Source organism: Osmerus mordax, chromosome 7 (genome assembly GCF_038355195.1).
Source record: "Osmerus mordax isolate fOsmMor3 chromosome 7, fOsmMor3.pri, whole genome shotgun sequence".
Taxonomy (NCBI): Eukaryota; Metazoa; Chordata; class Actinopteri; order Osmeriformes; family Osmeridae; genus Osmerus; species Osmerus mordax.
In genome coordinates this window covers 20404273-20417936 of record NC_090056.1, presented here as the reverse complement: position 1 = coordinate 20417936, position 13664 = coordinate 20404273, and the positions used below count along the sequence as shown (strand labels likewise).

General features: G+C 48.3%; 1 protein-coding gene across 1 annotated transcript; it reads right to left on the bottom strand.

Annotated features, from left to right (window-relative positions):
* Window positions 1-4118: 4118 nt before the first annotated feature.
* Window positions 4119-10809, bottom strand: LOC136945575 (carbohydrate sulfotransferase 11-like). The gene is made up of 3 exons (XM_067239480.1): window positions 10665-10809; window positions 5712-5788; window positions 4119-5346 (listed from the first exon to the last, which is right to left on the bottom strand). Exons 1-3 carry the CDS (start codon window positions 10807-10809, stop codon window positions 4501-4503), a joined length of 1068 nt encoding a protein of 355 aa, XP_067095581.1. The 3' UTR covers window positions 4119-4500.
* Window positions 10810-13664: the final 2855 nt, after the last annotated feature.

The window sequence follows — 13664 nt, the reverse complement described above, 5'->3', positions numbered from 1 at the left end:
ATGAATCTGTCTCAGAAGCCCAGTGGCTCTAACACTACACCACCTGTGACTGGATCAAAAAGTGTTTATAATACTTAGTGAACTAAGGGGGCTACCTCTGGACCTAATAAATCACTGGGTGTAACTGGAATACTTCTGGGTGAATTAACTCTGGGTAGGACTTCCGGTGTTGCGTAAGGCTGAGCAGATTGAGCTGTGAGGGTGTGGAGTGAGTCTTCTGCCTCTTAGTGGCGAGGAGGAGTCTTCTGCCTCTTAGTGGCGAGGAGGAGATGTGTAGGGATGTACACTTGGCCGACGGGATCGAACCCGCCACCTCGGACTCCCCGAGCGCGAACACTACCAACTACGCCAACAAAACACAGCGAGGGAGGGATTTTAGACAATGACATCACCATGTGGTAATCTGGTTTTCATTGGACCAGACAAAATTGTGTTTTTAATTTAAACATGTTATTAACGGCGTTAACGCAAACCCATTTTAACAGCGTCAATTTTAGCGAGATTAATGTTCTTTTTGGCCTAGCAAACTTTGTATTTTTTTTTCACATGCTGTTGCAACAACTACTGACTTTTGAAAAACTACAACACCACACCGGATCTAGATAAACCGGAAACAAAACAACAGGCATGCCGCACACACTTGTTTGGGCTTGCCAGCCAGCTAAAGAGTAGTATGCTAACGTTACGTTTTGAGTGGATGGCGAGCGCGAGACACCGAAATGGATGCCAAAACCCATTCTGATTAAGATTCTGAATGGAAAGTTTACTTTAAAAAAGTTTCCAAATGGTTCCATTGACAAGACCAAAGTGATCTGTGTGTTTTGTCGTTGTGAACTGAGCTATAATCGCAGCACGTCCAGTCTGAAATACCACTTGATGGCCAAGCACACAGCTGATGCGAATTATCCGCCCCCTTGTCAAAGCCAGGCGCTTGCAATGTTGTTTTAAATAAAATAAAAACATTTGCACTAAGCAATCCGATCCACTTTTCCATGTTGATAAGAGCGTTCAAATTAGAAAAAAGAATGGGACAAAAAGAAATTAAGGGACATTTAGAATAGATAAAAATGTGCGATTAATCGCGAGTTAACTATGACAATGCGATTAATCGCGATGAAATATTTTTTATCGTTTGACAGCACTAGTATATATGGTATATATACTGTGTGTAGGATATATATATATATCTCATATATAGATGGGTGTGTATGTGAGTATATATAAATGACAGGTGTGTGTAACCTCTAAGGCTAGTAGGATCATCACACTGCTGAATGTCACAGAAAACTCAGGCTTTTATTTGAAACATTGCAATGGTCCCACTCATGTTCCGTGACATAAAACATTATGATGATATTTCTCATTCACACTGCCAGCAGCTCACTGGCTCATACAACAGTTATTGTACCTTTTAATCGTATCTCCACTTCAATTGTCCAAACAGCCTACATGTTTAAGTCTGTGGACATTTATTCCATACACAAGTGTAATATAATACATGGAACTGAATGATGTTCAACAAACATCTCAGTGTTCCCTGTGGTTCTGTTTAGTCCCTTTCTAATAAAGAAAACATCAAACTGATTGTACCCACTAAGCAATCGTTTCCTTTTACGTGCTTTCCCTAAGGCGGAGAAGTGCTCATTGAAACGTGGCCGCTCAGGAGTAGTACCCGTTTTTTTCCCCTCCGTAAATGAGTCTCAATAGGTATGCTGTTCATTTCTAGAAGTCAGGTGGCTGAGCGGTTATGGAATCGGGCTAGTCATCTGAAGGTTGCCAGTTTGATTCCCGGCAGTGCCAAATGACGTTGTGTCCTTGGGCAAGGCACTTCACCCTACTTGCCTCAGGGGAATGTCCCTGTACTTACTGGAAGTCGCTCTGGATAAGAGCGTCTGCTAAATGACTCAATGTAAATGTAGAAGTAATGTCGGGTCACATCGGTAACGTAGGGAGATAATCGGAAATATCTGGCGCCCCTGTCTGGACGATTGCGGTGATGCATCGACAACATCCCTTTTACCAACCCTAAAAGCGGGGCCAACATAAAAAAGTAATACAGTTAGGGTCCCTGGCGCTCTCAACAAACGATTGCATATTAGACCACACATTGCTCACTTATAAATAGCCTATACAGATATGATGCGACAAAATTCACAGAGGCTGTGAGCCCGGTCACAGCCTAGAATTTAGCTAAGAACTTTGTCAGAGTTTAATAAAGCACTCACCAGGGTTCGTACAAACGTATCGCATTAAATTGCATCGTCCAGAACGGGAAAACCGGGAACCGGTCTTTAACCGGGCGTTACAGAGTCTACCGGAAATGCAGTTTCTGCCTGTCATTTCGAGTCGGACATGAGTTAATTAAATGATGCAACGTTTCTGCTGAGTGAGACATCTGTTTACACAGGACGCAATTCACAGTTTATGGCAGTTTTTTTAACCCCTGTAATCGTTTCCCTACACACACGCGTGTAAGCACACGCACACACGCCGCAGGTACGCACACACCGTGATTGATGTTCCTTCTTCTGGACAGGCACTTTTCTAGAAGAAACACATTCCTTTCCCAGGCAGAAAGGTGAAAGTTGAGAAGCTACAAGTTCATCGTTACAATCACTCACAACAGACAGTGTCACGAACAATATATTACTGTGGAATATATCTGGTGTCCGTGAAGCTAGTATTCAAACCAGCTGAACGGCTAGTCAGAAAAGCACGTTTGCACCGAGACAAACTGTTGTGCAAGGTTGCTTAGAAGGGAACAACTGTCTCGAGTTATTCCCATAAAGTTGCAGAGACAAGAGACTCCAAAGAGATATCGTCTTCCATGTTTCCTTCCTGTAAGCCAATGACAAACATCCTATAGCGCGAGGGAACACTATTGCACTTTTTAGCGAGTCTGAGGACGTCTCTGGCCTCCTTAGCTAACTAGCTATCCTCCCTCGCCAACTAGCATCTTCTTAGCTACCGACGGTGGCGAATTATCTTCCTTCTCCAATCCAAAATTGTACTTGGGCTCTGTGTGAAACATACATTCTGTATAGCAGTAATTACAGGATGTAGAACGATCTCTGAGCTCTTAGGGGGTATAAAAAAATAAAAATTAAAGAAAGGAAAAAGGAAACAGAAAAACGACTAAAAAAATCCTAAAATAACCCTGTGTGGATGCTGACCTGTAGCAGTGTGTGGTGTTGGTAGGTTAACCCCTTGCAGGCTGTTTGCCGGCTGGACAAGGAGGCTACTGATGGAAGCTAGTCACAGGCCCGACCACAGCTATGCAGCTGTTTACTCAGCAAGGCTGGGGCCAGGTACAAACTAGGGGGAGATGACGGGGTGGCACTGGGCGAAGGTGAGGGCTGGAGGGGGGAGTAAAGTTAGGGAGGGATGGAAAAGAAAGACAGTTTGGCTGTGTCTGTGCAGGGGAGTAAAGGGAGGGAGGGATGAGGGAGGGATGAGAGAGTTTTTCGTGGGGGGTGAAGGAAGAGTAGGGAGGGAGAGAGAGAGAGAGAAAGAGTTTGGCTGTGTGTATGTGTGTGTAGGGTTGAAGGGAGAGAGGGAGAGAAATAAAGAGAGAGTTTGGGTGTGTATGTGTGGGGAGGGAGAGGGAGTTACAAAGACATCAGGGAGAGAGAGTGTTGGGTGTGTACTGCATGTATGTTTACCATTTGCATCATTAGTCAGTCTGTGCTCAAGAAAAGACACTCAGACACTAAATTTACACGCAAGCAGGAAAAAAAACTGATTCTCTTTTCCTGAAAAACTCATAATCTCCATCATGAATCCATCCATTCATCCTGGCAGAGTCCATGGCTCCAGTCTTTGATGATAATAAATACACTCCCCTAAGCAGCGTTACACATGCTTACTCTTTTAGGGATGATAAAGTTTATTTTAATCGTAGTCCTGGAGAGACCTGGTCTTAGCCTCAACCAAGACTCAGGTCCAACTCCTAACTTAGGTCCGTGTCCTGGTCCATGCCCAGATGAAATCCTAGTTCCCAGACCAAGGCCCATGCCCAGACACGGGACTTGTAGCAGGGGAGAGAAGAACCTGCTTCTCTCCTTCTAGAACTTCAGGGCCATGGCTCACTGAAGCGAGAAATGCATTAAGTTCCCCATCTCCATAATGTAAAAAAAGGCACAGAGAAGGTCTTATTGGGTGACCATGGCAATGTTGTGACACTCTGGGATATTCCAGTGACAAGGCACTATAAATAATATTCAAATAAACTCTTGGCTCACTCGCTAATAGAGAACAGTACAGTCAAAGTCCTGAGTTCAAGTTTGAACTCGCTCGATTCGTGAATTGATTTGGACTTCAGCGATAACTCAGCACACAGCAACAATCTTAAAGACTTGAAGTCTTGAGCATTTGAAGCACTGAGAATAAAATAAAATAAACTACTTGAATTTAAACTTTCTCCATCTTCCTCCATACAGCGCCCCTCTCAGTGGTGGGGGGGCAGGGAAGCTTGTTTCGAGAGTCTGAACGGCCTTCCTCTCAGCTGACACTGAGGTAGTCAGGGGTGGAGTAATTAAACAACAGGAAGTCCATGCGATAGAGATTCAGAAGCTTCTTCTGGTAGAAAGGGTTGACGGATTTGAAGAAGCGGCCTGCCATGTCCCCGTTGGTTCGTGTGCTCTTGGCCGAGGTGGGGAACCTCACCTCCCCGTCCACCCCGGCCAGCTGCAGGACGGCCCTGGAGTCCGAATCCAGCGTCTCGTACTTGCCCACCACATCGTAGTGGATGAGGCAGGGGTGGCAGAGCGAGTGCACCCTCTCCCAGTGCTCGTTGAAGGGCTCCTCTCGCTGCGTCCGCGGGTCCACCAGGTACCGGACAAACTCGTCAAACGTCACGTCGTCGCCCCTCTCCAGCGCCTCGGGCCGCGCCCCCGCCCGGTGCCGGCGCACGATCTTGGTGCCGTAGCGCTTGTGGAAGGCCGTGTTGTAGCTCCGCGTGAACTTGTTGCGGTAGGCTGACACCAGCCTCTCGAAGGGGTCGCGGACGAACAGGAACTTGAGGTAGGAGCGGAGCCGGTGGTTGATCTCGGCCACGGGGAACTCGGCCAGCGTGCGGAGGTTTCCCGCCACGTGGGCCTCGTTGGCGGGGATGGCGAGCGGGTCGGACTGGCGTCCGTCGCCCGTGAGCACCATGAGGACGCGTTTCCAGTTGGTGCAGGCCACCTTGGGGACGTAGCAGTACAGCAGGCCGTGACGGTCATCCACAATGAGGTGGCGCAGGTCCTCGGGCGACAGGACACGCCTCTTCCGGGTGTGGCTTAGGCAGCCCTCCTCCAGGTGTGACCTTCGACCTCGCAGGGACGCCTGGGCGGCGGACAATGCCACCTGGAGAGGGGGGGGGGGGGAGGAGGAGGAGGGAGGGGGGGGAGGAGGAGGAGGGAGGGAGAAGGAAATGAGAGTTTGAGAGAAATGAACACGGACACAGCTGGACTCAATGTCACAGCTTGACTCACACACACAAACAGCTGGACTGTGTATGCATGTGTGTGTTTGCATGAGTGTGTGTAACCGAGCTGAATTGGAAACTCAATCCTCAGTATAAATACCACCTTTCTGAGACATGACTGGCTGAAGAGGTGCTTAAGAGAGGTAGTCGTCGTGGCAACAGTCAGAGGCTGGTGGTTGGAGCCCTGGTTTGGACCAGAGATGGAGGAAGCGCCTGGAGCAACAGCTGTTGTTTGTGTGGTTACCTGGTCTCCATTGTAGAGGGTCTGTAGAGGGCTCCTCCTGGCCTTCTCTGGTCTGCTGCTGTTCCCTGTAGACTCCACTAGAGGAGATAAGGAGGAAGGGTGTTATACAGGGGAATTTGAACGCGGTAACTCGAGATCTACAGTCAAATGCTCTAACCACTCAGCTATACCCATCACTGGTCTGAACTTTGCTCACAGCCTGTATAAGCTGACCTGGGATTTGCTCTCACAGCCTGTATAAGGAGTCAGGTGGCTGAGCGGTTAGGGAATCGGTCTAGTAATCTGAAGGTTGCCAGTTCGATTCCTGGCCGTGTCAATGACGTTGTGTCCTTGGGCTAGGCACTTCACCCTACTTGCCTCTGGGAGAATGTCCCTGTACTTACTGTAAGTCGCTCTGGATAAGAGCGTCTGCTAAATGACTAAATGTAAATGTATAAACTGATCTGGGATCTGCTCTCACAGCCTGTATAAACTGATCTGGGATCTGCTCTCACAGCCTGTATAAGCTGATCTGGGATCTGCTCTCACAGCCTGTATAAGCTGATCTGGGATCTGCTCTCACAGCCTGTATAAGCTGATCTGGGATCTGCTCTCACAGCCTGTATAAGCTGATCTGGGATCTGCTCTCACAGCCTGTATAAGCTGATCTGGGATCTGCTCTCACAGCCTGTATAAACTGATCTGGGATCAGATGTTGCAGTGTTTCCAGTAGCTGTGTTGTGTTGGATCTTTGTAGCGTGACAGAGCAGAGCAGGAGAGAAACTGCCCCTCTGTCCTGACGTCACACAACACATTCCTTCCTTTAATCTAGTCTTTCTGTAGGGACACACTGTTCTCCTGGCAGACCCCTGGCCTTCTCCAAATCCCTCCTCCTCCTAACCCCTCCTCCTCCTGTACACTCCTCCTCCTCCACACCCCATCTTCTCCTCTCTCTGCGCTCTCTCAGACAGATGGAGTTGTATCAGGGAGGGGATTTGTTTTGATGCCAGGAGACCGTATGGCCCTGCTTTACATCCCAGAAAAACAAGGGAGGAGTGAGAGAGAGAGATATAAAAGCGAGAAAACAGGAATGGGGTGAAGAGGATGATATAATCAGGGAGGGTTGAGAAAAGAAAAAGAGAGGAAAGACGGGAGAAGACAGGAGAGAAGAAGAGATGAGAGGACAAGAGAGATGAGAGGAGAAGAGGGGATGAGAGGAGGGGATGAGAAGAGGGATGAGGAGGGGATGAGAGGAGAAGAGATGAGAAATGAGAGGAGGGGATGAGAGGAGAAGAGAGATGAGAGGAGGGGATGAGAGGAGAAGAGAGATGAGGGGATGAGAGGAGAAGAGATGAGAGATGAGAGGAGGGGATGAGAGGAGAAGAGATGAGAGATGAGAGGGGAAGAGAGGAGAAGAGATGAGAGGAAAAGAGAGATGAGAGAAGAAAGATGAGGAGAAGAGAGATGAGAAGAGATGAGAGGAAAAGAGAGATGAGAGAAGAGAGATGAAGAAAGATGAGGAGAAGAGAGATGAGAGGAGAGATGAGGAAAGATGGGAAGAGAGGAGAGAAGAAAAGTGAGACATTCTAATCTACAATAATTTAGAGATATACGTGTTTCAACACTCCAACACTGGTCAGCTACATAACGCACACACAAACACACCGCCCATGGTAACTGCTACAGGAAGCAGACAGCACAATGCTAATGAAACGTCGACCCATCTCGGTGAAACAGGAAGTTTGCAGATTAAGATCATGACACGTCTGACCTCAAACACCAACGTGTCATGATGAACGGTCTCCACCGGTCCTATGCTACACACACACCCGTCCACACTCCTCCCTTACTGTGTGTGTGAGTGTCTGTGATAGTGTGTGTGTGTGAGGGAAAGAGGCACTGCTGCCGTTGCACTTGTTGCAGTGATGACACACACACACCCACCCACCCACGAACACACACACTGGGTATAGAAGTGGTGGCTGGCACAATGCCAACCTTATTTGTGTTAGTTTGAAAATACTTGTTTACGTATGTTTGTTTATGAGGACTTTAGAGTATCTTTGGGTTCGTCAAAATATGCTAATTATGCTGTGTGTGTGTGCTGTGTCTGGTGTGTGTGTATGCAACCCTTAAGTAAATTGTAGGAGTCCAACTAGTGAAATTGTCAAGTCAACATGAAATTAGATTTGGAATCTAACAGGAACATAACTGGTGCTCACAACACCACAGAAGAAGAGGAACAGAAGAGAAGCCCAGTGCAGAAACACACAGAAGAAGTCCTAAGAAATCCTCCAGTCTGACTGACAGCTGACCGGCCTGTGTGATAAATCTTGTGGTTTCAGAGCAGCAGAGGAGAGAAGAAGAGAGGAGAGCAGAGAGAGAGAAGAGGAGGAGAGAGAAGAGGAGGGAAGAGACAGAAAAGGACAGTGAGACAGATGGTGTGTGTGTGTGGGGGGTAGGTGTCCAAGCTTGTCAGACTGATGTGACCAGGGTTTTCACGTGTGTGTGGAGCAGCGTGTCCGCCCTCGCTGGGCTGAGGCCAGCGAGCGCGAGTGTGGAGATGTGTTTTGTCTGTGTTTTCTGTGTTCAGTGTAAAAATGCTCTCTGACCTTCAAACCCCAGAGACCTAGCAGCAGGCTGTTTCTGTGTTCGATCCTTCATGAGTCCTGGTCTGGTGCTGCTCTACCTCCACTCAGAGGACTGATACGAGCTCCTGAACCCAGACCGAAGATACACCGTCACACACACTCCTCCTCCATCCCTGCCTTGCCTGACCACTAACTACCCCCCCCCCCCCCACGGAGAGGGAGACAGACAGATAAAGAGGCAGAAAGGTGAGGTCAGGCTATCTAGTTCGTCCTGCAGGTCTGAGAGTTAGTCGTAGTGAGAAGTGTGAGAGTTAACATACACGTGTGAGAGAGATAGTAAGATGTGTGTGTGTATGGTTGAGTAGTTGAGAGTGTGTGGGGAGCACATGGCTTGTGTTGGAAGCGTACTGGGGTTTAATTGTCTCTAGCTCCAGTCCAGAAGATGTGAACTGGATGTCCTGGCTCGAGTTCCCTTCAGCTCTCTGGAACTCTGCAAGGCATTCCTATGGAAGAGAACTACCGAGAAAATAAGGAGGGATAAGACAGAGGGAGAGACTAAGAGAGGGAGAAGGGCAAGAGACAGAAAGCAAGAGAGCGATAGGAAGGGAGAGACAGAATAAAGGTTTGTGGTTGAGAGGTTTCAGAAACTGACAGTTCTACCAACAAGTTTCCTCATGCCAGTTCCCCTTCTCCTCTATCGTGTTCTCATGTCCTGCTCTCCTCTAATCTTCTCCTCTATCGTGTTCTCATGTCCTGCTCTCCTCTAATCTCCTCCTCTCCCTATCTTATCTCCTCTCCTACTATCTCCTCCCTTATCTTATCTCATTTTATCTTCTGTGGTTTTACAGCAGCAGGTCTTTATGGAATTGTACTGTCTGAGACAGAGAGGAAGAGAGACACAGACAGAGAGAAAGACGGACAGAATGAAAGAATCAGAGGTCGGGCTGGCTGCCCTACCTGGATCATCCGGCCAGTCTGAGTTAGTCCTACACTTCCTGATATCCAGTTATACTAGTCCTCAGGTAGAGAAGTGTGTGTGAGAGAGCAAGATGTGTGTGAGAGAAAGACGTGTGTATGTGTGAGATGGAGAGAAAGAAATAGACAGAGAAAGTTAAAGAGAGAGAGAGATAGTAAGATCTGTGTGTTTAGAGCAGGTCTGTACAGGCCTGCCTTCACCATAAACTGAGCTGTTTGTCAATCATGCGCCCCTGCTCCTCCAGGCTGACAGTCACTGTGTCTCTCTACAGTCTGGAGAACGGCTGCTTTAGAACACTGGAACAGCAGGAGAACCCTCAGAACCCTTCCAGAACAGAGAAACCTTCCTGGTGTGTCAGGTTCCAAAGAAAACTGCTTCAGGTCAGAAACTAACCCTTAGGAGCATCTTAACCCTTGTGTTATCTTCGGGTCATTCTGACCCATCAGTCATTGTGACCCACCATCGTATTGCGACACATTTACCTCCTACAAAAACAAAGTGAAGCATTTTCTTTTAACTGTCGGGCTGTCTCAGACCCCCCACATTGGAATGGTTAAAAGAAAATTATTTTTATTTGTTTTTGTATTGGGTAAAATTGGGTAAACACAACAATGGTTCGTTATGAACCTTTGGGTCATGTGACCCGAAGGCAGCACGAGGGTTAAGGTCCTCTCTCTCTCCCCCTATCCTCCTCTCTCCCCAGCATCACTGATCCTTGTTTTCCACAGCTCATCTCAGTACTCCCATCATCCTTCTCACCTGTGGACTGACACCTCTCTCTCCCTCCTTATCCATCTTCCCTTTCAGTCTTTTCTGTCCCCCAGTGTCAGTACTTGCAACCCCCTGAGCCAGGCTGAGGAGGAGAGGAGGAGGAAGGAAGGGGAGAAGGAGGAGGGCAGAGTTGAAAAGGCAGAGGAATGTGCCAGGGTCTCTCAGAGGAGGCTTTCAAAACATTCCTCTGTTCACAGTGAGCTTATTCATACACTTCCATTGTCTCTCTCCTCCTCTCCACACACACACAACGCATTCAGTCCACCGTGGCTAGGTTGGCGAATTGGCACAGCCTCATGTGCTCAAATTCACCCAGGCAGACCCAGAAACTTGACACCGCATGCAACGTATGGCCCAGCTATATATATAAATGGTTTATGAAACGGCACCGTGTCAAACTATACTGTAATGCTGGACATAGGCTACTCCATATACGAATCACCAGGGACGAGGATACTTTATATTACTTACCAGCGAGGCAATGGGACGAAATGCAACGACCGAGATCCCTGCCAACAAACGTAGCGCTAGCTAACGATAACTGCCAACCCGTTCCTAGGGAACCTACTGTAGCAGCTACGGCAGACAGCCACGCAAACAGGCGGCGACAGTCAATAGGTTGTGACACACACTTACCTGGCTTTGAGGTGCTCTGAAAGTACAACAGCAGGATAAAAAGTGAGCCAACACACGTCGCGAGAAATACTCTTCCTACTTTGGGCATCCGCATCTTTGAGACCTCGAACTGCCACAGTCGAAACCCCGTCCCGAAGTCGCTCATGCGGGGAACTTCGACCGAGGCAGCTTCCCTTACGAACGGAGGAGGTCAGTGTGTCCAGTTATAGCGGAAAAAGCCTTGGCAACCAAGACACGAAACGCGTCAGATCTTCGCTATCAACGGGTTAAAACAAATCAGTTGTGAAAAACTAGAGAACTGAGAAGTTAGATCGATACGGGTCAAAGTATTTCTTACATCGGCGATCTAAACGCGATTTGCCGTCCGCGCAACGATCAGCAACTAGCATTCTGTGGAGGATCCAGTAGGCATTCTTCTACAACTCATCAACTCTGAACACACTTCTCGTTTTAGTCCAAACTGAAGAAAAAGAGAGAAAAAAAAAAAAAAACGGAACATGGACGCGGCACTGTGCCATGACGTCACGCCCACCCTCTCTTTCAGACTTGCTGCCACAGAGCGAAGCTCGCTTCGCTGCCGGTGACAAATGCTGTTATAGGAACTGAGACAAATGACTGACAATGGAATCATCTTAAACCTGAAGTTATTTTGTCATATAAAGAAGTAACTTAGTGAACTTATAAAAACAATTATATATAATCGCGTCCATGTTAACCAGCTCTGTTGAGTGAGGACGTGTTATACTATACTATATATATTTTCAAGCACATATTAGGATTAATGAATGATGTAAAAATGTATTAAGTGGAAGCTGTAAAGAAAACGTATCAACTGGTACGTTGATAAAACTACAGTTCATTATCTATATTGGTAAGATAGTATCTGCTTTCATACAAGTTCTATACGTTTTGCCATGGGACACAACTGTGTCTGGATGCTAAAGTTTTAATAGTATAGTACAAAAGTGTGAGAGTTGTGGTGTGCGTGATCATCAGTGTGTGTGTGTGTGTGTGTGTGTGTGTGCGTGTGTGCGAGGCGGACTTGGCAGAGAGGGAGCGGGTGTCTCTAGTGAAGCGTTCCCGTAGCAACTTCTCCTCCAACCGGGAGACCGGATTCTGGGATAGGACAAGGAGGGGCTTGGACAGGATGTAGCAACTGGAGAGACAGACAGACAGATCGATGGTCAGGCAGACAAGCAGGCAGACAGGGAAGAGGACAGACAGGCACACGGACAGGCAGACAGGACACCTTGATAAAAGCGTCTGCTAAACAAAATGTTAACTGTAAACGTAAAACATGTAGCTATGATGGTCCTGGGCCTGCTCTCACCCTTTGCTGGGGATGGAGGCACCAGACCTGGACCTCCTGAGCAGGCAAACCCCAGGCCTCGGGCCCACCTCCCAGAGCCCCTCTCTGGCCAGATGACTCACCCAAGGCAGGTGAGTCATCTGGAGCCTGAGGGAAGGGAGGGAGGGAAGGGAGAGAGGTGAGGGAAGGGGAGGGGAAGAGGGAAGGGAGGGAGAAAAGGAATGGGAGGGAAGGAGGGTTGGAGAGTGACAACGTCGGAGAAAAGCATGGGAAGGAGGGGAGAGAGGAAGGGAGAGAGAGGGATGGATGGAGTTAAAAAGAGAGAAAGTGGGAGAGACAGAGGGAGGGGCAGAATTCATCAACACTATATTAGTGTCAAAAAAGCATGAAACTATCTAATTATCTGTTCAGATCTGTCTACTACTTGACTCTTACTTGCTGTTCCCAGACCAGTGGCAGTCAAGGGAGGAACTGCATGGTTACAGACACTGAACTATTCTGGGATGTAGTAATCATTTAAGATGATTTAGGTTTCTCAGCTTGCACCGGATGCTAATTAAAGGAACATCAAATATGGATAAAGTTAACCAGCAGTCCTACAGATGTACATTTGAGCCTGTGATATCATCTTTCCCAGCCAAACTGCCAGCTCACACAGCATGGCTAAACAGCCAATTTTCTCGTTTTAGATTTTAGACTCAAATGTGAACTCATTTTATCCCAGCATATCATTGTGTTACTATACAATACAATTGTTTGCATATGACCATGCACATAATTCAGCCCAAACTTTACCGTAGCCCTAACCCTTGGTCTATAAAGCACTGGCTATCTGAAGGCTTGTAATCTGGCAGCAGTTTGACCTCCATAAGCCTGCCAGCCTGTTGTCCCAGACCTGCTCCAGACCTGCCTGTGTCTCTGGCCTGCTCCAGACCTGCCTGTGTCCCAGACCTGCTCCAGACCTGCCTGTGTCTCGGGCCTGCTCCAGACCTGCCTGTGTCTCGGGCCTGCTCCAGACCTGCCTGTGTCTCGGGCCTGCTCCAGACCTGCCTGTGTCTCTGGGCCTGCTCCAGACCTGCCAGTGTCTCTGGACCTGCTCCAGACCTGCCTGTGTCTCTGGGCCTGCTCCAGACCTGCCTGTGTCTCGGGCCTGCTCCAGACCTGCCTGTGTCTCGGGCCTGCTCCAGACCTGCCTGTGTCTCTGGGCCTGCTCCAGACCTGCCTGTGTCTCTGGGCCTGCTCCAGACCTGCCTGTGTCTCGGGCCTGACCTGTTGGGCTGCTGGTGGTCCTCTGAGTCCCAGTCCTGGCTCCAGGAGAGGGGGGTGGAGGAGGGCACGGGAGGGGCTGAGGCTGGGCTGAGGCTAGGCTGAGGGGGGCGTAGGGGCTTCTCACTTCTGGGAACAGGAGAGAGAGGAGATAATGAGGGAGGGATGGAGGGAGAGGAGATAGGGAGGGATGTAGGTAGCTGAAAATATGTGAATCAGAGTTCTCTCACTCTGCTGTTGCCCCCCTGCCCACACACACAAAACTTTTCTAAATGTCAATAACCGAAGTTAGAATAGACATCCCACCTCTCTGCCCATGTTGTGCCCGTGGCAGGAGTCTGTAGTAGAGAGAAGGATGACAGGTTTTCAACACAGTAACTACGTGTTTTTATCCAACACACTTTTCTCAAACAACATCTGAACCT